The sequence below is a fragment of the Mustelus asterias genome, chromosome 7 (assembly GCF_964213995.1).
Source record: "Mustelus asterias chromosome 7, sMusAst1.hap1.1, whole genome shotgun sequence".
In the NCBI taxonomy this organism is placed as follows: Eukaryota; Metazoa; Chordata; class Chondrichthyes; order Carcharhiniformes; family Triakidae; genus Mustelus; species Mustelus asterias.
In genome coordinates, this window is record NC_135807.1 from 11,589,703 (window position 1) to 11,617,605 (window position 27,903).

The 27,903-nt window shown below is 46.7% G+C and overlaps 1 protein-coding gene across 1 annotated transcript in view; it reads left to right on the forward strand.

The window, feature by feature from the left end:
• Positions 1 to 27,903, forward strand: part of LOC144496035 (cadherin-7-like) — a 174,268-nt gene that overhangs the window by 130,146 nt on the left and 16,219 nt on the right. Inside the window, exons 12-14 of the mRNA XM_078216988.1 lie at positions 3,474 to 3,610; positions 9,006 to 9,127; positions 20,854 to 20,971. Of these exons, the coding sequence (XP_078073114.1) occupies positions 3,474 to 3,610; positions 9,006 to 9,127; positions 20,854 to 20,971 (377 nt within the window). The remainder of the gene's footprint in view (positions 1 to 3,473; positions 3,611 to 9,005; positions 9,128 to 20,853; positions 20,972 to 27,903) is intronic.

Genomic DNA, 27,903 nt, shown 5'->3' on the forward strand with positions numbered 1-27,903 from the left:
CAGGACCTTGGTGAGACCACATTTGGAATATTGTGTGCAGTTCTGGTCACCTCACTATAAGAAGGATGTGGAAGCGCTGGAAAGAGTGCAGAGGAGATTTACCAGGATGCTGCCTGGTTTGGAGGGTAGGTCTTATGAGGAAAGGTTGAGGGAGCTAGGGCTGTTCTCTCTGGAGTGAAGGAGGCTGAGGGGAGACTTAATAGAGGTTTATAAAATGATGAAGGGGATAGATAGAGTGAACGTTCAAAGACTATTTCCTCGGGTGGATGGAGCTATTACAAGGGGGCATAACTATAGGGTTCGTGGTGGGAGATACAGGAAGGATATCAGAGGTAGGTTCTTTACGCAGAGAGTGGTTGGGGTGTGGAATGGACTGCCTGCAGTGATAGTGGAGTCAGACACTTTAGGAACATTTAAGCGGTTATTGGATAGGCACATGGAGCACACCAGGATGATAGGGAGTGGGATAGATTGATCTTGGTTTCAGATAAAGCTCGGCACAACATCGTGGGCCGAAGGGCCTGTTCTGTGCTGTACTGTTCTATGTTCTATGTTCTAAGTTAGAGGGATTCGTGGGTAAATATGTAGGGATATGGGGGTAGGGCCTGGGTGGGATTGTGGTCGGTGCAGACTCGATGGGCCGAATGGTCTCTTTCTATGCTGTAGGGTTTCTAAGATTTCTAAGAAGTTGTTCATGCAGAGAGTGGTGGGTGCCTGGAACATGCTGCCAGAGGAGGTGTTGGAAGCAGGCACATTAGCAACATTTAAGAGGCATCTGGATGGGTACCTGAATAGAGAGGGAATAGAGAGATATGGATTGAGTAAGGGTAAAAGGTTTTATTTTAGTTTAGTTAGGCCATCATGATTGTCACAGGCTTGGAGGGCCGAAGGCCCTGTTTCTGTGCTGTGCTTTTCTTTGTTCTTTGTTCCAAGACAAGGGCCTGGATTTTGCAGTGGGAACGGTGACAAAATCCATCCACGTTCACCACCATTGCTCCTGTGAAACTGACAGCAAGTTCTGGAGTCCACACCTGTGCGGTTAAATGTGACACTCCAGGAGTTACTGTCAGTGATTCTGTGCTGCTTCAGACAGTGTACTGCTGAGGTTCCCCCAAGCGCAACCAATTAGAAATCACTGAACTGTCTTCGGTTCTTAGTTTCACAGTAAAAGCCTGAGAGAAAGTTACACTGGTTGAATGAGGTGTTGGCGACAATTTTAACAATGCACTCATTTCGTAATTACGGCTAAACAATCAAAGAACACGTTATATATTCTTTTACCATTTTTAATTGGACAATAACTAACTCCCCTTCTGATGCTGTGGGTGCGTCTGTGTGTTTACATGTGCATGTGAGTGTGGATGCGTGAGCATGCAGGTGTGTGCGTGTGCCCAAATGACCTCAAATGCCAGGCCACTAAGGGGCAATTTAGCACGGTCATTCCAGCTAACCACACATCTTTGGAGTGTGGGAGGAAACCCACACAGACACAGGGAGCGAGACTTACTGCCTCGCTCGAGCGAGACCAGAAATTCCCGCCCAAGGTCAACAGACATTTCTATTGTCCGCCCCTCGCCCGCTCCGATTCCGTGGCAGGCGGGACAGCAGAATTCTGGATGAGAAGAACGTGCAAACTTTCTCACAGACATCCAAGGCTGGAATTGAATCCGGGTCCCTGGCACTGTGAGGCAACAGTGCTAACCACTGTGCCACCTTGCCGCCCATATTCAGAGGGGGTCCTTCCTGCTGCTGAAGGCATGTTCAGCCATATATGATTAAGAGGGGGCTTTAACTGGAACCATGCTGGTATCAAGCCAACATTGATTGACATCATGAACTGCCTACTCTGCATGCTTACAGTGTATGTTCACTGAGGTCTCGCTCAAGATGACATCTGGCGTGACTCAGCCCTGCCGTGTTAGCACAAAGCTCCAATGTCATTTTTCAGGTAAAATATGTGGGGGTAGAGCCTGGGTGGGATTGTGGTCGGTGAAGACTCGATGGGCCGAATGGCCTCCTTCTGCACTGTAGGGTTTCTATGATTTCTATGAGTGGCAGGTGGGATGGGAGAATTCCGGCCACAATCTAAAACAGAATTTGTTCTGGGATGTCACACAGAAACACGTCACTCGCCCGGTTGATGAGGTGACATTGTTTTCAAAATGGCCTCAAGGAACTACCATTTTGGGTTCTGTGCCACAGAACTGCACGCAATACTCCAAGTACGGCCTAGTCAAGAACCTAGTCGGGGTTCTCCGGCCGTGCTGGTCTAAAAGATGGAAATTCTTGCCCGACTGTCAATGGGGTTTCACATTGTCCGCGAGCCGCCCACTAAAATTCCAGTAGGGCGGCACGGTAGCACAGTGGTTAGCACTGCTGCTTCACAGCTCCAGGGTCCCGGGTTTGATTCCCGGCTTGGGTCACTGTCTGTGTGGAGTTTGCACATTCTCCTCGTGTCTGCGTGGGTTTCCTCCGGGTGCTCCGGTTTCCTCCCACAGTCCAAAGATGTGCGGGTTTGGTTGATTGGCCAGGTTAAAAAAAAAAATTGCCCCTTAGAGTCCTGGGATGTGTAGGTTAGAGGGATTAGCGGGTAAAATATGTGGGGGTAGGGCCTGGGTGGGATTGTGGTCGGTGAAGACTCGATGGGCCGAATGGCCTCCTTCTGCACTGTAGGGTTTCTATGATTTCTATGAGTGGCAGGTGGGATGGGAGAATTCCGGCCACGATCTAAAACAGAATTTGTTCTGGGATGTCACGCAGGAACACGTCACTCGCCCGGTTGATGAGGTGACATTGTTTTCAAAGTTTTGAGTTTATTTATTAGTGTCATAAGTAGGCTTACATTCACACTGCAGTGAAGTTACTGTGAAAATCCCCTAGTCGCCACACTCCGGCGCCTGTTCGGTTACACTGAGGGAGAATTTAGCACGGCCAGTGCACCTCACCAGCACGTCTTTCGCACTGTGGGAGGAAACTGGAACAGCCGGAGGAAACCCACGCAGACGCGGGGAGAATGTGCAGGCTCCGCACAGGCAGTGACCCAAGCCGGGAATCGAATCCGGGTCCCTACTGCTGTGAGGCAGCAGTGCTAACCACTGTGAGAACTGTCTGCTTCATCAGATGAACTCTCCGTATTAGTGAGGGAAGGGTCATGAATCCTTTAAAGTTTGGCTTTTCAGAATAGCTGCAGAGTGGGAAATATCCTGGGGATTACTGATCAAGAAGACTGGAAATTACAACGTTTCAAAAATAGCTTCCGCTTCTGGAATGTTGATCCAAAGGAAGAGATTTGACGGACCCGTGTGAATCAAGCGTCTCTAAGCAAATTAATTTTGTGGGAAATTTCTGGCAGGTTGGGGCCGCCCGCAGAATCCTGTGTGAGCGTCATTTATTGGCCAGGTGTCTGAATGCTGGAGCTCTCAGCTTTAGCAAAGTACAAATCACATCTGAATTCTTCTGTGTAAATTCTGCAGGTACTTCATCGACCGGCATACTGAAGTGGACAGAATCTTCAACATTGATGCAAAGAATGGAACCATAACAACATCTCGGTCCCTTGACCGCGAGGCAGTTCCTTGGTACAATTTGACAGTCTCAGCATCCGAAGCAAGTAGGTCCCTCCTGAATCTTGAAGTCAATTTCTCCGATTTCATCAAATAACTTTCAATTTTACACAGAGTCAGAGAGGTTTACAGCATTGTCCATGCCGCCCTTTTTTTTTAACCCCGAAGCTAGTCCCAGTTGCCCGCATTTGACCCATATCTCTCTATACTCATCTTACCCATGTAACTGTCTAAATGCTTTTTAAAAGACAAAATTGTACCTGCCTCTACTACTACCTCTGGCAGCTTGTTCCAGACACTCACCACCCTCTGTGTGAAAAAATTACCCCTCTGGACACTTTTGTATCTCTCCTGTCTCACCTTAAACCAAGACCCTTTAGTTTTAGACTCCCCTACCTTTGGGAAAAGATATTGAGTATCTAGCTGATCTGTGCCCCTCATTATTTTATAGACCTCTATAAGATCACCCCTCAGCCTTCCACGCTCCAGAGAAAAAAGTCCCAGTCTATCCAGCCTTTCCTTATAACTCAATCCCTCAAGTCCCAGGAGCATCCTAGTACATTTTTTCTGCACTCTTTTTAGTTTAATAATATCCATTCTATAATAGGGTGACCAGAACTGTACACAGTATTCCACATTCGTTTAGCAACCTACTCCCTTAGTAACCACATTCCCTTAGTACACATTCGCTTAGTAACCTATTAGATTTTTTTTAGGAGGGCATTTCTTTTATAGGCCACATATATCAAGCCTGCTGCCTATCTTATCGCTATTCAATCCTTTTCACCCCAACAGGCAGGAATATCAATGGTTTTGCAACCAATGGGTAGATGGAGTTGGGATACAGGTCAGTCATTCTTAAATTGAATGATGCTCAAGAGACCAGGCTTAGGCAGGGGAGATAGTGGTGTACTGGAATTGTTGCTGGACTAGTAATCCAGAAACCCAGGGAAATGCTCTGGGGACCCGGGTTCGAATCCTGCCGCATCGGGCAGTGAAATTTGAATCCAATAAAAAAAACAATGGCCAAGAAACCATTGTTGTTAAAACCGATCTGGTTCACTAATACTCTTTAGGGAAGGGAAATCTGCTGCCCTTGTCTGGCCTACATGTGACTCCAGATCCACAGCAATGTGGTTGACTGTCACTGAAGTGGAGGGCAGTGAGGGATGGGGAATAAATGCTGGTCCGGCCAGCGATGCCCGCATCCTGTAAATGAATTTTTAAAAAGAGCGCAGATATTATACTGGGATGTGGGAATGGAGGAGGAGATTGCACAGATATAAGAAGATTGTAGAGATAGGGGATGGTGAGGCCACGAGGGATTGAAAACAAAGGTTAGAATTTTAATCATAGAATTCCTACAGTGCAGAAATCTGCACCGACTATCCGACAGAGCATCTTACCCAGGCCCTATCCCCATAACCCCATGTATTTACCCCACTAAGCCCCCTAACCTACACATCTTGTCACACGAAGGGGCAATTTAGCATGGCCAATCCACCTAACCCACATATCTTTGGACTGTGGAAGGAAACAGAAGCACCCAGAGGAAACCCACACAGACACGGGGAGAATGTGCTAACTCCACACAGACACCCAATGCCGGAATTGAACCCGGGGATCCCTGGCACTGTGAGGCAGCAGTGCTAAACAGTTTGCCACAGTGCTGCCCATGAAGACGCTTCTTGACTGAGTGCTAGTGTTGGTCACTGAGCACAGGAATGGGACTTGATGTGATTTGTGAAACAGGGAGCAGAGGTTTTGATAACCTCGAGCTTATGGACAACAAGGAGGTTTACGAGGCCTGCGTTGAAATAGTCAAGGCGAAAAGTAGTAATTAAGGTTCTGGTTTCAGCAGGAGGTGAGCTGAGGCAGGGGGTAAGTGGTGGCATGGTGGCACAGTGGTTGGCACTGCTGCCTCACAGCTTCAGGGACCTGGGTTCAATTCCCAGCTCGGGTCACTGTCTGTGTGGAGTCTGCACGTTCTCCCCGTGTCTGCATGGGTTTCCTCCGGGTGCTCCAGTTTCCTCCCACAGTCTGAAAGACGTGCTGGTTGGGTGCATTGGCCATGCTAAATTTTCCCTCAGTGTACCCGAATAGGCGCCAGACTGTGGCAATTAGGGGATTTTCACAGTAACTTTATTGCAGTGTTAATGTGAGTCAACTTGTGACACTAATCAATAAACTTTAAAAACTTTAAAATGTATTAAATTAGTAAGTGAAAAGGCTGGAGAGGGTAGGTTCGAATCCATTCAAGTTTAGAAGTGTAAGAGATGACTTAATCAAAATCTTCCAGATCCTGAGGGGTATTGACAGGGGGGGGTGTTGGGCGGATGTTTCCCCTTGTGGGAGAATCTAGCACTGGGGGGATCGCAGTTTAAAAATAAGGGGTTGTTCATTGAAGACAGAAATGAGGAGAATTTTATTCTCTCGGAGGGCAATGAATCTCTGGAACTCTCTTCCTCAAAAGGCAGATCTTTGAATATTTTTAAGGCAGAGCAAGATAGATTCTTGATAGACAAGGGGGTGAAAGGTTATCAGGCGTTGGCAGGAGTGTGGGGTTGAGGTTACCATCAGATCAGCCATGGTCTTATTAAATGGCGGAGCAGGCTCAAGAGGCAGAGTGGTCGAGAGGTCTATTTCTACTCCTAATCCGTATGCAAGCAAAAACAGACTTAAGAGTCAACTGAAAGTTTCAAGGAGATAGGCTTTAAGGAGGACTACCTTCCCGTTACTTGAGTTTGCTGTGCTACTGGATACAAGATGTTTCATGATAAAGTTTAGGTCAAATTCAGCCTTAGCTAAGCCATTTTTGCCAACCATAGTCCTCATGCCTCTGCACTCCTTCAGTGCAAAGTTCAAATCTGAGGGAGTGCTCCACTGCTGGAAGTGAGTTCCTCCAGATACAGCGTCTGTCCTTTCAGGTGAGCATAAAAGATCCCACAGCTTTGAAAAGGAATAACTGGACTTATCGCCAGTGTCAACATCACTAAAATCGACAAATTGAAGCAAAATACTGCGGAACTGGAGGTCTGAAATAATATAAGGAAGTGCTGGGAAGACGCAACATATCGGGCAGCATCTGTGGAGAATAGGCCTTAGAGTTATCAAGGTAGATTAATCCCCAGGACCTGATGAAGTGTATCCCAGGACGTTGTGGGAGGCTAGGGAGGAAATTGCAGGTCCCCTAGCAGACATATTTGAATCATTGACGGCCACAGGTGAGGTACCTGAAGATTGGAGAGTGGCAAATGTTGTGCCTTTGTTTAAAAAGGGCTGCAGGGAAAAGCCTGGGAACAACAGGCCAGTGAGCCTTACATCTGCAGTGGGTAAGTTATTGGAAGGTATCCTCGGAGACAGGATCTACAGGCATTGAGAGAGGGAAGGACTGATTAGGGACAGTCAGCATGGCTTTGTGAGTGGAAAATCATATCTCATGAATTTGACTGTGTTTTTTGATGGGGTAACCAAGAAGGTAGATAAGGGCAGTGCAGTCGACGTTGTCCACATGGACTAGCTTAGTGGTAAAAACTGGGCGGCATGGACAATTTGGGCCAAAGGGCCTATTTCCATGCTGTAAACTTCTATGACTCCAGTTAGTCCGATTTGACTTCTCTGGAGCTCCAGAGAAGAGTTCCAAGGAAGAGTCATATTTTGACTTTGAAACTTGGGCCGGAATACTCTGACCATTCACGACCCGCCGTTGCTGCAAGCATGGACAAAGAATTTTGCACTCAGCCAAATCTCCGATCACTCTAGCGAGGCCAGAGAATCCCGCTGGCAAAAATAGCTGGAAAATTCCGGCCAAGAACTCTGTTTATTTGTACACAGGTGCGGCCGGACCTGCAGAGATTTATTCACTCTCTGATTTCCTTTCACTAAAACAGATTATCTGGTCAACATCACATTGCTGTGTGTGGCAGATGGCTGTGCACAGATTGGCGGCACGGTAGCACAGTGGTTAGCACTGCTGCTTCACAGCTCCAGGGTCCCAGGTTCGATTCCCGGCTCGGGTCACTGTCTGTGTGGAGTTTGCACATTGTCTGCGTGGGTTTTCTCCGGGTGCTCCGGTTTCTTCCCACAGTCCAAAGATGTGCAGGTTAGGTTGATTGGCCAGGTTATAAATTGCCCCTTAGAGTCCTGGGATGCGTAGGTTAGAGGGATTAGTGGGTAAATATGTGGGGGTAGGGCCTGGGTGGGATTGTGGTCGGTGCAGACTCGATGGGCCGAATGGCCTCCTTCTGCACTGTAGGGTTTCTATGATTCTATGACTGCTGCGTTTCCTACATTACAAGAGTGACGTCAAATCAAACGTACTTTTCTGATTTCAAATGCTGCCGGATGTTAGGAAAGGCGCCATACAAATGCAAATCGTTCTGTCGATACATTTGGGCAAAAGCCCTGATTGCTAGATGGATCAAAATCGATTTTCCCTCAGTATGCCGTTACCGATAACATTCAAAATACATTTACCTTATCCAGCCTTATTGGCCAAACCTAGCAAGCCAGATTCTGCTGGCCGATTGCTCACCGCGGGATTGGAGGGGAATCCCTGCCAGAGGATCAGCCATGATCTTACTGAATGGCAGAGCAGGCTCAATTGGTCAAATCTTGCTCCTATTTTCTCTGTTTCTAAAGTGCAAACCATTAAGGCTAACACTGCTGCCTCACGGTGCCAGGGCCATTGTTCCATTCTGGTCTTGGGTGACTGTGGAGAGTTTGCACCTTCTCCCCATGTCTGCGTGGGTTTCCTCTAGGTGCTCCGGTTTCCTCCCACAGTCCAAAGATTAGGTTAGGTGGATTGGCCATGCTAAATTGTCCCTCAGTGTCTAAAAATGTGTAGGTTAGGTGGATTGGCCATGCTAAATTGCCCCTTAGTGTCCAAAGATGCACAGGGTAGGTGGATTGGCCATGATAAATTGTCCCTTAGTGTCCAAAGATGTGTAGGTTAGGTGGATTGGCCATGCTAAGTTGCCCCTTAGTGTCCAAAGATGTGCAGGTTAGGTGGATTTGCCATGCTAAACTGCCCCTTAGTGTCCAAAGATGCGCAGGTTAAGTGGATTGGCCATCCTATCGAGGTTTGTAACATCTCCTCGTGTCAGAGTGAGTTTCTGAGTGAGTGCTCTGGTTCCTCCCAGAGTCCAAAGATGGATAGGTTAGGTGGATTGGCCATGCTAAAGATGTCCAAAGATGTATAGGTTCAGGGACTAGCCAGGTAAATATGTGGAGTTACAGGGATAGGGCCTGGGATGCTGTGTCGGTGAGTCAATGCAGACACGATGGGCTGAATGGCCTCTTTCTGCACTGTAGAGTTCTATGATTAACAAAGGATCTGCAAGGACATAAAATTAAATGGTTTCCCATCCTAACAAAACCTGTAAAGATAACTAATCTCACACCTGATCCTCAAACTCTTGACTGTTGGCTGTTTCCATCCAGGTGACCCAAAGAAAGTGACTTCGATCCAGGTGCACATTCGAGTTCTCGATGACAACGACCATGCTCCGGTATTCCCGATTCCATACGAAACCTTTGTGTGTGAAAACGCAAAGCATGGACAGGTAAGAATTCCCAGGAATGGGAGATTGTCCCAGTTGTCCGTGTGGAAACGCGTCACAGCTGAGTGGGCCAGCCAAGAGCCTGGCGATTGCTTTGATTGGATGATACATGCCACCCTCTGAAACAATCGCTGCTCGAAACGAAAAACTCATTTCAGCAATAACTGGTCTAAAAACTGAAATGGTGGGCAGGACGTAACCTCACAGGCTTCAGAACCTCGTTGTCACAGGGTGGCACGGTGGCACAGTGGTTAGCATTGCTGCCTCACAGCGCCATGGAGCCGGGTTCAATTCCTGGTTTGGGTCACTGTCTGTGTGGAGTTTACACATTCTCCCCGTGTCTGCGTGGGTTTCCTCCGGGTGCTCCGGTTTCCTCTCACAGTCCAAAGATATGCAGATTAGATTGATTGGCCATGTTAAATTGACCCAAGTACATAGAACATAGAACATAGAACATTACAGCGCAGAACAGGCCCTTCGGCCCACGATGTTGCACCGACCAGTTAAAAAAAAAACTGTGACCCTCCAACCTAAACCAATTTCTTTTCGTCCATGAACCTATCTACGGATCTCTTAAACGCCCCCAAACTAGGCGCATTTACTACTGATGCTGGCAGGGCATTCCAATCCCTCACCACCCTCTGGGTAAAGAACCTACCCCTGACATCGGTTCTATAACTACCCCCCCTCAATTTAAAGCCATGCCCCCTCGTGCTGGATTTCTCCATCAGAGGAAAAAGGCTATCACTATCCACCCTATCTAAACCTCTAATCATCTTATATGTTTCAATAAGATCCCCTCTTAGCCGCCGCCTTTCCAGCGAAAACAATCCCAAATCCCTCAGCCTCTCCTCATAGGATCTCCCCTCCATACCAGGCAACATCCTGGTAAACCTCCTCTGCACCCTCTCCAAAGCCTCCACATCCTTCCTGTAATGTGGGGACCAGAACTGCACACAGTACTCCAAGTGCGGCCGCACCAGAGTTGTGTACAGTTGCAACATAACGCTACGACTCCTAAATTCAATCCCCCTACCAATAAACGCCAAGACACCATATGCCTTCTTAACAACCTTATCTACTTGATTCCCAACTTTCAGGGATCTATGCACACATACACCTAGATCCCTCTGCTCCTCCACACTATTCAAAGTCCTCCCGTTAGCCCTATACTCAACACATCTGTTATTCCTACCAAAGTGAATTACCTCACACTTCTCCGCATTAAACTCCATCCGCCACCTCTCGGCCCAACTTTGCAACCTGTCTAAGTCTTCCTGCAAACTACGACACCCTTCCTCACTGTCTACCACACCACCGACTTTGGTGTCATCAGCAAATTTGCTAATCCACCCAACTATACCCTCATCCAGATCATTAATAAATATTACAAACAGCAGTGGCCCCAAAACAGATCCCTGAGGTACACCACTTGTAACCGCACTCCATGATGAATATTTACTATCAACCACCACCCTCTGTTTCCTATCCGCTAGCCAATTCCTGATCCAATTTCCTAGATCACCCCCAATCCCATACATCTGCATTTTCTGCAGAAGCCTACCATGGTGAACCTTATCAAACGCCTTACTAAAATCCATATATACCACGTCCACTGCCTTGCCCCCATCCACCTCCTTGGTCACTTTTATCAGTATCAGGGGGTTAGCTGGGTAAATGTGTGGAGGTGCGAGAATAGGGCCTGGGTGGGATGTGGTTGGTACAGACTCGATGGGCCAAATGGCCTCCCTCTGTAATGTAGGGATTCTATGAAATGGGAATGAGAAGTCTGCACTCCGGACAAAAACATAAAATTGAAAATAGAGGGTCTCAGTAAAACTTGTCCAGAACGGTCTTGTGTATCTAAAAATTGAACTCCTGATTTTTACTCCGATTTAAACATTTTTAACTACTTTTTCCTTCTGGGTCACTCGAATTTGATTTTCTCCAAGTTGAATGATTAATGGACGAGGGAGTGCTGGCTCATTGTCCAATTCGACATTGCCAGTGCGCTCTCGGAGGTGGAAGGTCAGTTGACGCCCTCCAGATGATGGTACGTAAGTGTTGCGAGAGGGGGGGGAGGAGGGAAGGGCACCTCCATTTTGGAGACCCCTTCCATATGGACAGCCAGACCTTATGGCGGAAGTCAAGTAGACAGGGAGTGTTTATAAAGATCACAATATTGAATTTGATGATCAGCCATAATTCAAATAAATGGCGAAGCAGGCTCAAAGGGCCGAATGGCCTACTCCTGCTTCTATTTTCCATAATTCTATGACCTGCCTGGACAACTGGTTTCCCCTCCCTGCTGTTGGGATTACACCACCAAATTGCTGGCCCACTCCTCACTGCCTGGGCGGATTTGGAGGCTGATTGGAAGCTCCAACAGTCATAGAATCGCTATAGTGCAGGAGGAGGCCATTCGGCTCATCGAGTCTGCACCAACTCTCCGACAGAGCATCTTACCTAGGCCCATCTCTCGCCCTATCCCCATGATCCCAAGCATTTAGCATGTTGATCCCCTAAAACCTTGGGGCACAAAGGGGCAATTTAACATAGCCAATCAACTGAACCCGCACACCTTTGGACTGTGGGAGGAAACTGGAGCACCCAAAGGAAACCCATGCAGACACGGGAAGAATGAGGAAACTTCACTCAGACAGTGACCTGAGGTCGGAATTGAATCCAGGTCCCTGGCACTGTGTGGCAGCAGTGCTAACCACTGTGTCACTGTGCCGCCCACTAAATGTGCATTAATAAGCTATCGACTCCTAGAATCCACCACCTGAGAGTTGCCCTGCCGCTGCTCCCGTCCTATCTCCAGGAAGATAACTGAAGGGAAAAGTATAAAGTTTATTTATTAGTCACAAGTAGGCTTACATTAACACTGAAAAGAAGTTACTGTGAAAATCCCCTAGTCGCCACACTCCGGCGCCTGTTCGGGCACACTGAGGGAGAATTTAGCACGGCCGCTGCACCCTAACCAGCATGTCTTTCAGACTGTGGGAGGAATCCAGAGCACCAGAGGAAACCCATGCAGGCATGGGGAGAATGTGCAGACTCCACACAGACAGTGACTCAAGCCGGGAATTGAACCCAGGTCCCTGGGGCTGTGAGGCAGCAGTGCTAACCACTGTGCCACTGTGCCACCCTAAGGAAGCATCAAGCTGGGGATTTGGCATGTCGCCTGGTGATATCATGTCCTTCCCTGTCCACCTCCATGCCCATCAGAGTCTAACAATTCCACTCTGCGGTTCAATTTTGCTTAACAGTGTATCAAGTGAGATTGACTGACAGAAACCAGAGTGACAAAAGGCCAGGGAAACCTACTAACTAAAATACAGCATCAAATTCCAATTCGTAGCTTGTGATGATATGTGTATCTGAAAACCTTTGCAGTGACACTCTCTCCCTCTCTCTGTCACACCTCAGATGATACACTTTCAATCTTTGATAGAAATCGTTTTGAAAATTGTCAGAGAAGGAAAAGAAAGCAGGGGACAAATGAGAATTTCTTTTATATTCAGAGAGTTGTTATTCTCTGGAATGCACTGCCTGGGACTCAATGGTAACTATTCAAAAGGGAGATGTACTTAAAAAACAGGAGTCATTTCCAGGAGTGGGCTCGGGGGTGGGACTAATTGGACAGCTCTCTTAGACAATCTCGCAATGCTCACTGATATGTAATAGGGAGGCGATGGCCGAGTGGTATTATTACCAGACTACTGATCCAGCAGCTTAGCTAATGTCTAATGTTCCGGGACTCGGGTTCGAATCCTGCCACGGCAGATGGTGGAATTTAAATTAATTTTTTTTAAAGTCTACTGACGACCATGAAACCATTGTCGGAAAAACCCATCTGGTTCACTAATGTCCTTTAGGGAAGGAAATCTGCCTTCCTTACCCGATCTGACCTACATGTGACTCCAGAGCTGCAGCAATGTGGTTGACTCCTAACTGTCTTCTGAACAAGGGCAACTAGGGATGGGCAATAAATGCTGGCCAGCCAGCGACGCCCATGTCCCATGTATGAATAAATAAAAAGAATGGTTTCCTTGCCATTGTTGCAAACATCTGGTGTGTGATTCGTCTGGTTTGGAATTGTTTTCAGTTTTATGAAATTTAGTTGTAGAAAATGGGATGAATGCAATTAAAACAAACTTGGAGCCAATTACACTGAAAAGCTTGGGGTCATCTCGCCTTAAGAAGTTAACAGCCAGAAGGGTAAGGTCATCTAAATGCTTGGAGTTAGGGATTATCCAAATAAGAAAAGGCAGTTCTAAAGGTGACCCACATTTTTAATACAGTCAGGACAGGAGAGATAGAGCCACACAACAGCAGATAGACTGGAGTGCGGCCGCATGGTAGCACAGTGGTCAGCACTACAGTCTCACAGCACTAGGGACCTGGGTTTGATTCCCGGCACTGTCTGTGGGGAGTTTGCACGTTCTCCCCGTGTCTGTATGGGTTTCCTCCGGGTGCTCTGATTTCCTCCCACGTCCAAAAGAGGTGCTGGTTAGGTGCATTGGCCATGCTAAATTCTCCCTCAGTGTACCCAAACAGGCGCCGGAGTGTGGCGACTGGGGGATTTTCACAGTAACTTCATTGCAGTGTTAATGTAAGCCTACTTGTGACATTCATAAATATATAGATAAAGGACTCGTTATATAATGTCTGCAAAGCTTGCCATAACAGCAGCCTTGAGGGATGTTTCTGTTTGGGAGGTAGGGCTAAATTAGTTTAAAAGTTTTTTAATAAACAATTGGGATACCAAATCGAAACCCTGAGGTACATTTGAAGTCAGCCAATAATTTTTCTATTTTGTCATAATTGTGAGGGCAAAATATTTCACTCCAGGCCTGGTTCTACTGACAAACCAGGGAGTTTTTATCAAAACAAATTTTACTTAATAATACACTTTAACAAACAAATTAGTTTAACATTTAGGAGTTGAACAATACTTAAACTAGACAAGATACAATTCTTAACTGCTAACCTCTCACTTTGAGTTCCAATTCAAGCAATATTCCTCTGACAGACTTAAGCCACTGAAGAACATAAGAACTAGGAGCAGGAATAGGCCATCTGGCCCCTCGAGCCTGCTCCGCCATTCAATAAGATCATGGCTGATCTTTTCGTGGACTCATCTCCACTTACCCGCCCGCTCACCATAACCCTTAATTCCTTAAATTCCTCTTCTTTAGAATTAGTCAGCAAAACACAGGTTTCCTTTCTTTTACTTCAGTTAACAGTCTTAGAGCTTTTAGAACAGAGCGAAGACAGAGAAACATGCCTGACTTTTCTTCAGAACCAGACAGCAGCTGCTTGAACAAAGAACAAAGAACAATACAGTACAGGAACAGGCCCTTCGGCCCTCCAAGCCTGCGCCGCTCATGTGCCCAACTAGACCATTCGTTTGTATCCCTCTATTCCCAGTCTGTTCATGTAGCTATCTAGATAAGTCTCAAACGATCCCAGCGTGTCCGCCTCAATCACCTTGCTTGGCAGTGCATTCCAGGCCCCCAACACCCTCTGTGTAAAATACGTCCACCTAACATCTGTTCACTCTATCTATGCCCTTCATAATTTTATACACCTCGATTAGGTCGCCCCTCATCCTCCGTCTTTCCAGGGAGAACAACCCCAGCTTACCCAATCTCTCCTCATAGCTAAGACCCTCCATACCAGGCAACATCCTGGTAAACCTTTTCTGTACTCTCTCCAAAGCTTCCACGCCCTTCTGGTAGTGTGGCGACCAGAACTGGATGCAGTATTCCAAATGTGGCCTAACCAACATTCTATACAGCTGCAACATCATATGCCAAGTTTTATATTCTATTCCCCATCCAATAAAGGCAAACATGCCATATGCCTTCTTCACCACCCTCTCCACCTGTGCTGCCACCTTTAAGGATCTGTGGACTTGTACTCCCAGGTCCCTCTGTGTGTCTATACTCTTGATGGTTCTGCCATTTATTGTATAGCTCCCCCTTACATTAGATCTACCGAAATGCATCACTTTGCATTTATCTGGATTAAATTCCATCTGCCATTTCTCCGCCCAATGTTCCAGCCTATCTATATCCTGCTGTATTCTCTGACAAATGTTCATCACTATCCGCAACTCCAGCAATCTTTGTGTCGTCCGCAAACTTACTGATCACACCGGCTACATCTTCCTCCAAATCATTTATATATATCACAAACAGCAGAGGTCCCAGTACAGAGCCCTGCGGAACACCACTAGTCACCGACCTCCAACCGGAAAAAGACCCCTCCACTGTTACCCTCTGTCTTCTATGGCTAAGCCAGTTCTCCACCCATCTAGCTAGCTCACCTTTTATCCCGTGAGATTTAACCTTTTGCACCAGCCTGCCATGACGGACCTTGTCAAACGCTTTACTAAAATCCATATAGACGACATCCACGGCCCTTCCCTCGTCAATCGTTTTTGTCACCTCCTCAAAAAACTAACCAAATTTGTGAGGCATGACCTCCCTCGTACAAAACCATGCTGTCTATCGCTAATGAGATTATTCAGTTCTAAATGCGCATATATCTTATCTCTAAGAATCTTCTCCAACAATTTCCCTACCATGGACGTCACGCTCACCGGCCTATAATTACCCGGGTTATCCTTGCTACCCTTTTTAAATAACGGGACCACATTTGCTATCCTCCAATCCTCTGGGACCTCACCTGTGTCCAGTGAAGAGACAAAGATTTCTGTTAGAGGCCCAGCAATTTCATCACTGCCTTCCTGAGGAGTCTAGGATAGATGCCATCCGGCCCTGGGGACTTGTCTGTCTTAATGTTTCCTAAAAAACCTTCCTCCCTTATAATTGAGATTTTTTCTAACGGGTCAACACATCTCTCTGAGACAATACCAGTTAACATGTCCCTCTCCTTTGTGAATACTGATGCAAATTATTTGTTTAGGATCTCTCCTACTTCCTTTGGTTCTAAGCATAATTCCCCTCCTTTGTCCCTGAGAGGTCCGGTTCTTTCCCTAACAACCTTTTGCTCTTAACATATGTATAAAATGCTTTAGGATTCTCCTTAATCCTGTCTGCCAAGGACATTTTGTGACCCCTTTTTGCCCTTCTAACTTCCTGTTTGAGTTCTTTTCTACTTTCTCTGTATGCCTCCAGTGCTCCATCTGTTTTTAGCTGCCTGGACCTCATGTATGCCTCTTTTTTCTTTTTGATTAGACCCACAATTTCACTGGTTATCCACGGCTCTCATAGAACATAGAACATAGAAAGCCACAGCACAAACAGGCCCTTCGGCCCACAAGTTGCGCCGATCACATCCCCACCTCTAGGCCTATCTATAGCCCTCAATCCCATTAAATCCCATGTACTCATCCAGAAGTCTCTTAAAAGACCCCAACGAGTTTGCCTCCACCACCACCGACGTCAGCCGATTCCACTCACCCACCACCCTCTGAGTGAAAAACTTACCCCTGACATCTCCTCGGTACCTACCCCCCAGCACCTTAAACCTGTGTCCTCTCGTAGCAACCATTTCAGCCCTTGGAAATAGCCTCTGAGAGTCTACCCTATCCAGACCTCTCAACATCTTGTAAACCTCTATCAGGTCACCTCTCATCCTTCGTCTCTCCAGGGAGAAGAGACCAAGCTCCCTCAACCTATCCTCATAAGGCATGCCTCCCAATCCAGGCAACATCCTTGTAAATCTCCTCTGCACCCTTTCAATGGCTTCAACATCTTTCCTGTAATGAGGTGACCAGAACTGCGCGCAGTACTCCAAGTGGGGTCTCGAATCCTACCTTTCCTATCCTTCCTCTTTACAGGCACATGCCTGTCCTGCAGTCCTATCAACTGCTCCTTAAAAGACTCCCACATGCCAGATGTGGATTTACCCTCGAACAGCCTCTCCCAATCAACAGCCACCAAATCCTGCCTAATCCGGCTGTAGTTAGCCATCCCCCAATTCAGCACCTTACCCATAGGACAACACTCATCTTTTTCCATTACTATCCTAAAGTTTACAGGATTGTGGTCACTATTTGCCACATGTTCCCCCACTGAAACTTTGATGACCTGACCGGACTCAACCCCCGTACTAGGCTTGTTGTAAAAATGAAAGAGAAAGTGTACATTGTCCCTGAAACGGTGGAAAGTGATATCTTATCAATCCATTTTTATTACTTTAGATTCGAGTATATATTTTAAATTTTAATTTTGTCCCTCTGTCCACTTCTTTATCTCATTTTCCAGTTTGTTGCACTTTGCCACCCCACCCACCTCACAAGGCGATCTGTCACAACCTCAGGTTGTCCTTTGACACTGTGCACCTTTCACCTTTGTTCTGGCTTTTACACATTCTGATCTCTTAATGGACGCTATCAGCACCATTATCAGCCTTTATAACCACCATTTACATTCTCTTTGTCCGTTTTCTATGACCCCACGCCCCCCCCCCCCCCTCCCATCCCTCCCACAACAACCATAATAAAAATCCTGCCCTATTTCCTTTGTCTTTAGCTTTGACGAAGGGTCATCTGGACTAAAAGCATTGGCTCTATTCTCACTCGAGAAAGTGGATGTGTTGGATTCCTCTTTGCCTCCTTCACTCTCCTGCTCCTCATAGAAATCATAGATCCCCTACAGTGCAGAAGGAGGCCATTCGGCCCATCAGGTCTGCATCGAACACAATCCCACCCAGGCCCTTCCCCCACATCCCTACATATTTACCCACTAATCCCTATATCCTACACATCTCAGGACACTAAGGGGCAATCAAGCTAACCCGCACATCTTTGGACTGTGGGAGGAAATCGGAGCACCCGGAGGAAACCCACGCAGACACGAGGAGAATGTGCAAACTCCACACAGACAGTGACCCAAGCCGGGAATCGAACCCAGGTCCCTGGAGCTGTGAAGCAGCAGTGCTAACCACTGTGCTACCATGCACTGTTCTCCATGTTTCCGGTTTCCAGTGACCAAGGCTCTTCAATCATGATGCTGAGTTTGTGCAGGGTTGTAACACATGCTCTGATGAGTATTGCAAGAACATCCCTTAAACGCTCCAATGATCTTCGAGCTGGTGTTTCATGTGGCAGTTTGCTCCTTATTGTACACATGTTGTCCACATCTGGTTTAGTTGTGCGCCAGACTCAGGAGCCAGATGTGAAACACCCTGCAACCAACCCCTAATTTGATGTGATGGTTTACATACTGTAACACTAGTGTACCTTTAAGAAATGTATTTTTTAAATCATGTTCTCTGCAGTTTGTAAGCTGGCCTTTTGGTTTCATTGTGGCACCGGCTGTCTGCTAAAAGTCCTTTTTTGCTGCTTCAATGGCTTAAATGGGTCTTGTTTATTTATACTCTGGACTTTAGGTACTTTTTGGGATTTTATGACCATTTGCATTGTGGGGAGGAAGACTGATTGATAAGTCAAAATCAGGTGGTTCCTCCAGAGCCGAACCAAATGGTTCATTTTCAGTTTTGGTTTGGAGTCAGAAGCTTCCTGGGTTGTCAAGTAGCAGGCAGGTTTTCTCTCTCTCTCTCCCTGGGATTGGAAATTCTGCTGGCCAGCTAGAAGCAGGCCTCCTGGCCTTCTTGGAGTGAAAATTCTGCTGTTTGCTGGTTAGTATCTCGAGCCTCTTACTCTCCCTGGTGTTTTGGGAAACTGTTCTGGCTACAATCCTGTCTGTATGTGCATCAAGAGAACTGAGCATTGAACCAAAGGACTAGGTTCCAGCTTCACGTGAGCATTTGTATTTTCTGTGCTAAACCTATGGTAAGGGTTTTGTTTATGGGATTTGTTGGAACGGTATTTAGCTGTTAAGGTTTATGCAACATTATGGTTGTTTCTTCCCCCTTGTTTGTAATCAGTAAAAGTTATTGCCGATTTTCTTTCTATACATGTTAACTATATTCTTAAATAAACTTTGTTTGATAAAAACTCCCTAGTGGATCAGTTGAATTATACGTGAAGTGAAACATCTCATGCTCACCCTTACCAAATTCAAAGTGCAAAGCTTATGATCCAGGGGGACTTCATAAAACATTTTGGAATTTCTGATCTGAATTATAACAATACTGAGGACTGTGTAGACTGGAGGCATCATGACCGTACCCAGCACAGTGGGCACTCCTGTAGGGAGTGGGCAGGAAAATAGAGTTGAAGCCTAAGATTACATTGTAAGGCAGAGCGGGCTCGGTGGACTCTGTGGTCTTCACCTGCTCCTATTTCTTATATTCCCCCGTTCTTAATCACCTGCGTAAGCATGGGGTTGAACACCAAATGCACAAGCAGGGGCGGCACGGTAGCACAGTGGTTAGCACTGCTGCTTCACAGCTCCAAGGTCCCGGATTCGATTCCCGGCTCGGGTCACTGTCTGTGTGGAGTTTGCACATTCTCCTCGTGTCTGCGTGGGTTTCCTCCGGGTGCTCCGGTTTCCTCCCACAGGCCAAAGATGTGCGGGTTAGGTTGATTGCCCAGGTTAAAAATTGCCCCTTAGAGTCCTGGGATGCGTAGGTTAGAGGGATTAGCGGGTAAATATGTGGGGGTAGGGCCTGGGTGGGATTGTGGTCGGTGCAGACTCGATGGGCCGAATGGCCTCCTTCTGCACTGTAGGGTTTCTCTATGATTCTATGATTCTATGAATGGAACACTTTGAGATACATCTCCACATTTAGAATTGGTGCCCACAAAGCCATGTGGCGGCATAGTATAGTGAATAGCACGGCTTTCTCACAGCAACACGGACCCGGGTTTGATTCGATTCCCAGCTTGGGTCACTGTCTGTGCGGAATCTGTACATTCGCCCCATGTCCGCATGGGTTTTCTCCGGGTGCTCTGGTTTCCTCCCAAACTCCAAAAGCCGTGCTGGTGAGGCGCATTGGCCGTGCTAAATTCTCCCTCAGTGTACCCGAACAGGCGCCAGAGTGTGGCAACTAGGAGATTTTCACAGTAACTTCATTGCAGTGTGACACTAATAAATAAACTTAAACTTACAGTGCAGCAAGAAGCTATTTGGCCCATCGAGCCTGCACCGATAACAATTCCACCCAGGCCCTATCCCTGTAACTCCACCTATTTACCCTGATAATCTCTGTGACATTAAGGGGCAATTCTCATAGTAATTCCATTGCAGTGTTAGTGTCAGCCTACTCGTGACTAATAAATAAATAATTTAAAGTGTGTGTTCAGTCGATGGCACCTGGAACCACAATGATGTGCACTATCTTGGGCATGGAGACCAACCCTACCCAGGTTGCCATCTGTCGTGAGCCAATGCCAGTAGTGTCTGCATGTGATGCAGATACCATTTTGAAACCAAGATGGCACCCTTGGCACAGAAATTAGCAATGAAACCGCGCCACGGAGCTAAGCTTAGCTGGCTATGCTGCAGAAATCAGTGCCTTTCATTTATTGTGTCCCCAATCTCAATAGCCTGTCCTCCTCCAGGGCATGTGCAATGGCAGAACAGCCACCATCATCCCAGAGGTTTCCCTGGCAACCAGAGCTTTGAATTGCCCTTCCAGGTGTGCTTATTAACACGATTCCTCAGGGAGAGTACCTAAAACAGTGACGTTAAAAGAGACACAGCAAAGCACAGCACCATCCTAACAGCTGAACATCATGGCTGTGCTCCAGGCTCCAGTTTCCCAATCAGTTACCCTTGTCGTGAAGAGTGAGGCGCGATGTGTGAGGTCTGTTTTTGACTCATCTCAAATCTCTCCTGCTCTAGCTCGTTCAGACTATCAGCGCAGTGGACCAGGACGAGCCATTGGAGGGACATCGCTTTCACTTCGCCCTGGCGTCGGATGCTGTCGGGAATCTCAATTTCACTGTTAGAGATAATCAGGGTAGGACACTGGGGGCGGACCGCAGTAAATGGGCTTTCTCTTCCATCCTCTGATGATCCCTGCTGTGCGCGAGATTGATCTTCGAGTGCTAACTGGGTTCTGCGCCTTATCGGCACGCATTCTGGTGTATGATGGGCAATAACTGTGAAAGATGCAGCAACCACAGTGGCCACAGACAGCCTCATTACTGCAGAGGCAGCAGGTTGCAGGCTGCTGCCTGTTCACCGGTCAAAAGGAATCAACTATTTCCGCCCCCTGGAACACTAAACTGCCGGTGGCTCCAGGGAAGTTTCTGGCTGTCCGTTTACTGTTAAAAAAACCTTTGGAGTTTTGCTTTTAGAGTGTGGCCAATCCATCTGAATGTCAGCTGGAACAAGATTTAATTTGCTGTGTACATGTTGTGATGTACAGCTCCTCTGAACAAGCCCACTGTTCAATCCAAATTCATCAGACAATGTCAGCCTGAGTAATCTTTCATCTCTCTCTTTCTCTCTTAATCTCTCTCTTGCTGTCTCTCCTTTACTAATTAACTCTTTCTCTCTTCCATTCCCTCTTAATTTCTCCCTTTTCCTTCTTTCTTTCTCTCTTTCTGTCTCTCTCTCTTTCACTAATCCACTCTTTCTCCCTTTCACTAAATCACTCTTACTTTTACTGTCTCTCTTTCCCTCTTTCTGTTTTATTCTCTCTTTCCCTCTTTCCTTTCTCTCTTTCCCTCCCATACAAACATACTGTCGTGAATTCCATAGATTCCCATTCTCTGACTGAAGAAATTCCCCCTCTCAGTTCCTTTAATCTGAGGCTGTAGCCTCGGATCCTAGTCTCGCCTCCTAATGGAACTAATGGAAGCTAATTGGCTCTGCCAATTATAAGGGATAGGATTTATAGTTATTTGGAGAGTAATGAATTGATAGGTGATAGTCAGCATGGTTTTGTGGCAGGTAGGTCGTGCCTTACTAACCTTATTGAGTTTTTTGAGAAAGTGACCAAGGAGGTGGATGGGGGCAAGGCAGTGGACGTGGTATATATGGATTTTAGTAAGGCGTTTGATAAGGTTCACCATGGTAGGCTTCTGCAGAAAATGCAGATGTATGGGATTGGGGGTGATCTAGGAAATTGGATCAGGAATTGGCTAGCGGATAGGAAACAGAGGGTGGTGGTTGATAGTAAATATTCATCATGGAGTGCGGTTACAAGTGGTGTACCTCAGGGATCTGTTTTGGGGCCACTGCTGTTTGTAATATTTATTAATGATCTGGATGAGGGTATAGTTGGGTGGATTAGCAAATTTGCTGATGACACCAAAGTCGGTGGTGTGGTAGACAGTGAGGAAGGGTGTCGTAGTTTGCAGGAAGACTTAGACAGGTTGCAAAGTTGGGCCGAGAGGTGGCGGATGGAGTTTAATGCGGAGAAGTGTGAGGTAATTCACTTTGGTAGGAATAACAGATGTGTTGAGTATAGGGCTAACGGGAGGACTTTGAATAGTGTGGAGGAGCAGAGGGATCTAGGTGTATGTGTGCATAGATCCCTGAAAGTTGGGAATCAAGTAGATAAGGTTGTTAAGAAGGCATATGGTGTCTTGGCGTTTATTGGTAGGGGGATTGAATTTAGGAGTCGTAGCGTTATGTTGCAACTGTACACAACTCTGGTGCGGCCGCACTTGGAGTACTGTGTGCAGTTCTGGTCCCCACATTACAGGAAGGATGTGGAGGCTTTGGAGAGGGTGCAGAGGAGGTTTACCAGGATGTTGCCTGGTATGGAGGGGAGATCCTATGAGGAGAGGCTGAGGGATTTGGGATTGTTTTCGCTGGAAAGGCGGCGGCTAAGAGGGGATCTTATTGAAACATATAAGATGATTAGAGGTTTAGATAGGGTGGATAGTGATAGCCTTTTTCCTCTGATGGAGAAATCCAGCACGAGGGGGCATGGCTTTAAATTGAGGGGGGGTAGTTATAGAACCGATGTCAGGGGTAGGTTCTTTACCCAGAGGGTGGTGAGGGATTGGAATGCCCTGCCAGCATCAGTAGTAAATGCGCCTAGTTTGGGGGCGTTTAAGAGATCCGTAGATAGGTTCATGGACGAAAAGAAATTGGTTTAGGTTGGAGGGTCACAGTTTTTTTTTTTAACTGGTCGGTGCAACATCGTGGGCCGAAGGGCCTGTTCTGCGCTGTAATGTTCTATGTTCTATGCCTCTCTCAGTTAGATCCAAATGTATACATGGTTTTCTAATTTATAGCGATTTATAGACAGCCCCTAACAGCAATTGCTTACCAACAAGCGAACTTATGGTTTCCCTGTACTGTTGCTCTTTTTTGTAAACAATAATAACTGACTGCAGGACACTCTTCCCAGAATGCTTCACCACGATGCTGACTGGAGGACACTGTTCCCAGACTGCTTCACCATGATGCTGACTACAGGACACTGTTCCCAGACTGCTTCACCATGATGCTGACTGGAGGACACTGTTCCCAGACTGCTTCACCACGATGCTGACTGCAGGACTCTGTTCCCAGACTGCTTCACCACGATGCTGACTGGAGGACACTGTTCCCAGACTGCTTCACCACGATGCTGACTGGAGGACACTGTTCCCAGACTGCTTCACCACGATGCTAACTGCAGGACTCTGTTCCCAGACTGCTTCACCATGATGCTGACCACAGGACACACTTCCCAGACTGCTTCACCACGATGCTGACCGGAGGACACTATTCCCAGACTGCTTCACCATGATGCTGACTACAGGACACTATTCCGAGACTGCTTCACCATGATGCTGACTGCAGGACACTCTTCCCAGACTGCTTCACCGCGATGCTGACTACAGGACACTGTTCCCAGACTGCTTCACCGCGATGCTGACTACAGGACACTGTTCCCAGACTGCTTCACCGCGATGCTGACTACAGGACACTGTTCCCAGACTGCTTCACCGCGATGCTGACTACAGGACACTCTTCCCAGACTGCTTCACCATGATGATGACTGCAGGACACTCTTCCCAGACTGCTTCACCGCGATGCTGACTACAGGACACTGTTCCCAGACTGCTTCACCGCGATGCTGACTGGAGGACACTGTTCCCAGACTGCTTCACCACGATGCTGACTGGAGGACACTGTTCCCAGACTGCTTCACCACGATGCTGACTGGAGGACACTGTTCCCAGACTGCTTCACCACGATGCTGACTGGAGGACACTCTTTCCAGACTGCTTCACCACGATGCTGACCGGAGGACACTGTTCCCAGACTGCTTCACCACGATGCTGACTGGAGGACACTCTTCCCAGACTGCTTCACCACGATGCTGACCGGAGGACACTGTTCCCAGACTGCTTCACCACGATGCTGACTGCAGGACACTGTTCCCAGACTGCTTCACCACGATGCTGACTGGAGGACACTGTTCCCAGACTGTTTCACCACGATGCTGACTACAGGACACTCTTCCCAGACTGCTTCACCGCGATGCTGACTGCAGGGCACTGTTCCCAGACTGCTTCACCATGATGCTGACTGGAGGACACTGTTCCCAGACTGCTTCACCATGATGCTGACTGGAGGACACTGTTCCCAGACTGCTTCACCATGATGCTGACTGGAGGACACTGTTCCCAGACTGCTTCACCGCGACGCTGACTGGGGGACACTGTTCCCAGACTGCTTCACCGCGATGCTGACTGGAGGACACTCTTCCCAGACTGCTTCACCATGATGCTGACGAGAGGACACTATTCCCAGACTGCTTCACCACGATGCTGACTACAGGACACTCTTCCCAGACTGCTTCACCACGATGCAGACCGGAGGACACTATTCCCAGACTGCTTCACCACGATGCTGACTACAGGACACTCTTCCCAGACTGTTTCACCACGATGCTGACTGCAAGACACTGTTCCCAGACTGCTTCACCACGATGCTGACTACAGGACACTCTTCCCAGACTGCTTCACCACGATGCTGACTACAGGACACTCTTCCCAGACTGTTTCACCACGATGCTGACTACAGGACACTCTTCCCAGACTGCTTCACCATGATGCTGACTGCAGGACACTGTTCCCAGACTGCTTCACCATGATGCTGACTGCAGGACACTGTTCCCAGACTGCTTCACCACGATGCTGACTGCAGGACACTGTTCCCAGACTGCTTCACCACGATGCCGACTGCAGGACACTGTTCCCAGACTGTTTCACCACGATGCTGACTGTAGGACACTGTTCCCAGACTGTTTCACCACGATGCTGACTGGAGGACACTCTTCCCAGACTGCTTCACCACGATGCTGACTGCAGGACACTGGTCCCATCTCAATTTAACACGTTGAGGTTCTCAACTCATCCAATCAGGAAGTGACAATATATCTGGGAAACAATTAGAATATTTAAACACTATCTAGAAATGGAAATAGCGCCACTCACCTGGAGAAAGCTATCGTTCCAATAATTAGTCTTATTAATTTGATAGGATTAATTAAAAAATGTAATTATACATTTCATTAAAAAAAAATCCCTGATCTCTTAATAAACATACAACCCATTGGATCGACCACCCTCACTGAGGCCACATTTATTTTGGATCTGTTCAGCCAGAATAATCCTTTCTCACTTCTCTTTCTCATCTTTACTCCCCATTCACAAACTCAATCATGATGTCGACTGGGGTCATTGCAGAGTCAATATAATGGGATGGAGATTTCCCTGAGCTTCTCTGCTCCCCCATTTGGAGAAGCAATCAATTTTCAGCATGGGAGAATTGAGAATCTTCAGCTGAAACTTTAGGTATTGGTCTGTTTATCTTAGTCCAAGAAAATAAGTCCCAACAAAGCCTGCGTGGCATTAGGAGATTGGATGAAAAATCATTGACCTGAAATGTTAACCATGTTGCTCTCTCCTTTAAGTAGCTTGATTCTGGTACCAAATGTGCCTCGCAACAACAAATCCATTTACTGTGTTCACCAGGTGCAGAACTGTGGTGCTTGTCCCTTTAAGAGCAACACAGCGGAGTTTAGCTGCCAACATGTAGCTCTTCACGACTACTTGTGAATAAATTATTTTTTCTTCCACTCATGAAAGTGCAACATTGCAGAAATATTCCTTCAGCGAGTGAAATCTGCCGTCCTTACCTGGTCTGGCCCACATGTGACTGCTCACCAAAAACTGTAAGAGGAATTTTCTGAGGTGTCCCACTGAGTTGCCCTGTATTTAGTTGACCTCACTGAATCAATACATAGACTACAAAAGATAGTGTACAGTAAAAGAATGAAAGGAATTTAGCTACCAATGCATGCACAGGACAGAGACACAGTCAATGGCTGTCCTCTCCTGAGTTAACCTCGCAATTGTAAAATTGTTATACTATTCTGAACAATTCAACATCCCGCCCAGTTGTATCAATCAGACTGGAGGGTCCAATTACAATATTACACATGATTATCTTAGCCAATAATGTTCCACCTGTCAACAAGAATAGGAGATCATTAACTCATTGCCACTATAGGTTCCTCCCCCATTATCTAGGAAACCTAACCCACAACCATTCCCGTAACCAAGGCCATAGCTAACATCTATGAATTTTAATTGGTGAAAGAAGTCATTCTCTGCCCGAATCTGGCCTCTTCTTATCAGCTTGAAACACTCCTCCAGCCTCGCTCCCCAGAGATGAATCCACTCCCTCACACACCAGGCCTATTAAATTCATTTTTGCTGCCTTTCTGTGCTCCATTGTATTAAAATAAATTGGTCTGCCTACCACTATGTTTCCCATCATGCTGCATTCAGAACAAAGTTGGCCAAGGCGCACTGTACATATATATTGAAAATACAGTTTAAGCTTCTAATAATTGGTTAATTTGTGGTTATACAGTTTATAATGCATCTACAGTTCACAATACCTTTGCATATTTTGTTCCAGGCACTTTGTGAATTCTCACTATATATCAGACACTTTATAATTACCTTAACCTAACCTACTTATTATCCATAAACTAAAATGAAGGGCCTCAAAGTAAGAATTCCATACTAACCCCCATCACAGCCCTCTGAAAAGGCCTAACAGGCCGTACAGTTCAAGGGCAGTTAGGGATGGGCAACAAATGCTGGCCTTGCCACTGACACCCGCATCTCATGAAATAATTATAAAAAGGGCCAAATCTTTTAATTTTCAGATTGTCAGAGACCCGATGAATGAATAAAGATATGTGTCGGGATCCTGTGGAAGGCCTGAGGTACAGGCCTCTGTGGGAATCACTTGGAAAGATTAAACTTCCGATAGGAAGACGTGCTGGTTAGGTGCATTGTCCATGCTAAATTCTCCCTCAGTGTACCCGAACAGGCACCGGAGTGTGGTGACCAGGAGATTTTCACAGTAACTTCATTGCAGTGTTAGTGTAAGCCTACTTGTGACACTAGTAAATAAAATTTAAACTTAAAAGAAACTTAAAACATTTCGTAGTTCCTTAAGATTCTCTGTGATGTCTCAAACTCTGAGTTAGAGTAAGAAACCTTGGGCAGTTCTGACTTACTTACCTGGACAGCTACCAAGGAGATGTTAGACAAAAATATCCTAGTCTAATGCCTGGGTGACTAAAAAGTTTTAAAGTTTATTTATTAGTCACAAGTAGGCTTACATTAACACTGCAATGAAGTTACTGTGAAATTCCCCTAGTTGCCACACTCCGGCGCCTGTTTGGGTACACTGAGGGAGAATTTAGCATAGCCAATCCACCTAACTGGCAATGGAGAGGGATAGGGCCGGACGGCAGGGCAAGGCTTACAATTGGGGGAGAGGTAATTATGATGCGATTAGGCAAGAATTAGGGGGCATAAGATGGGAACAGAAACTGTCAGGGAAAGGCACTGATGAAAAGTGGAACTTTTTCAAGGAACAAATACTGGGTGTCCTTGATAGGTATGTCCCTGTCAG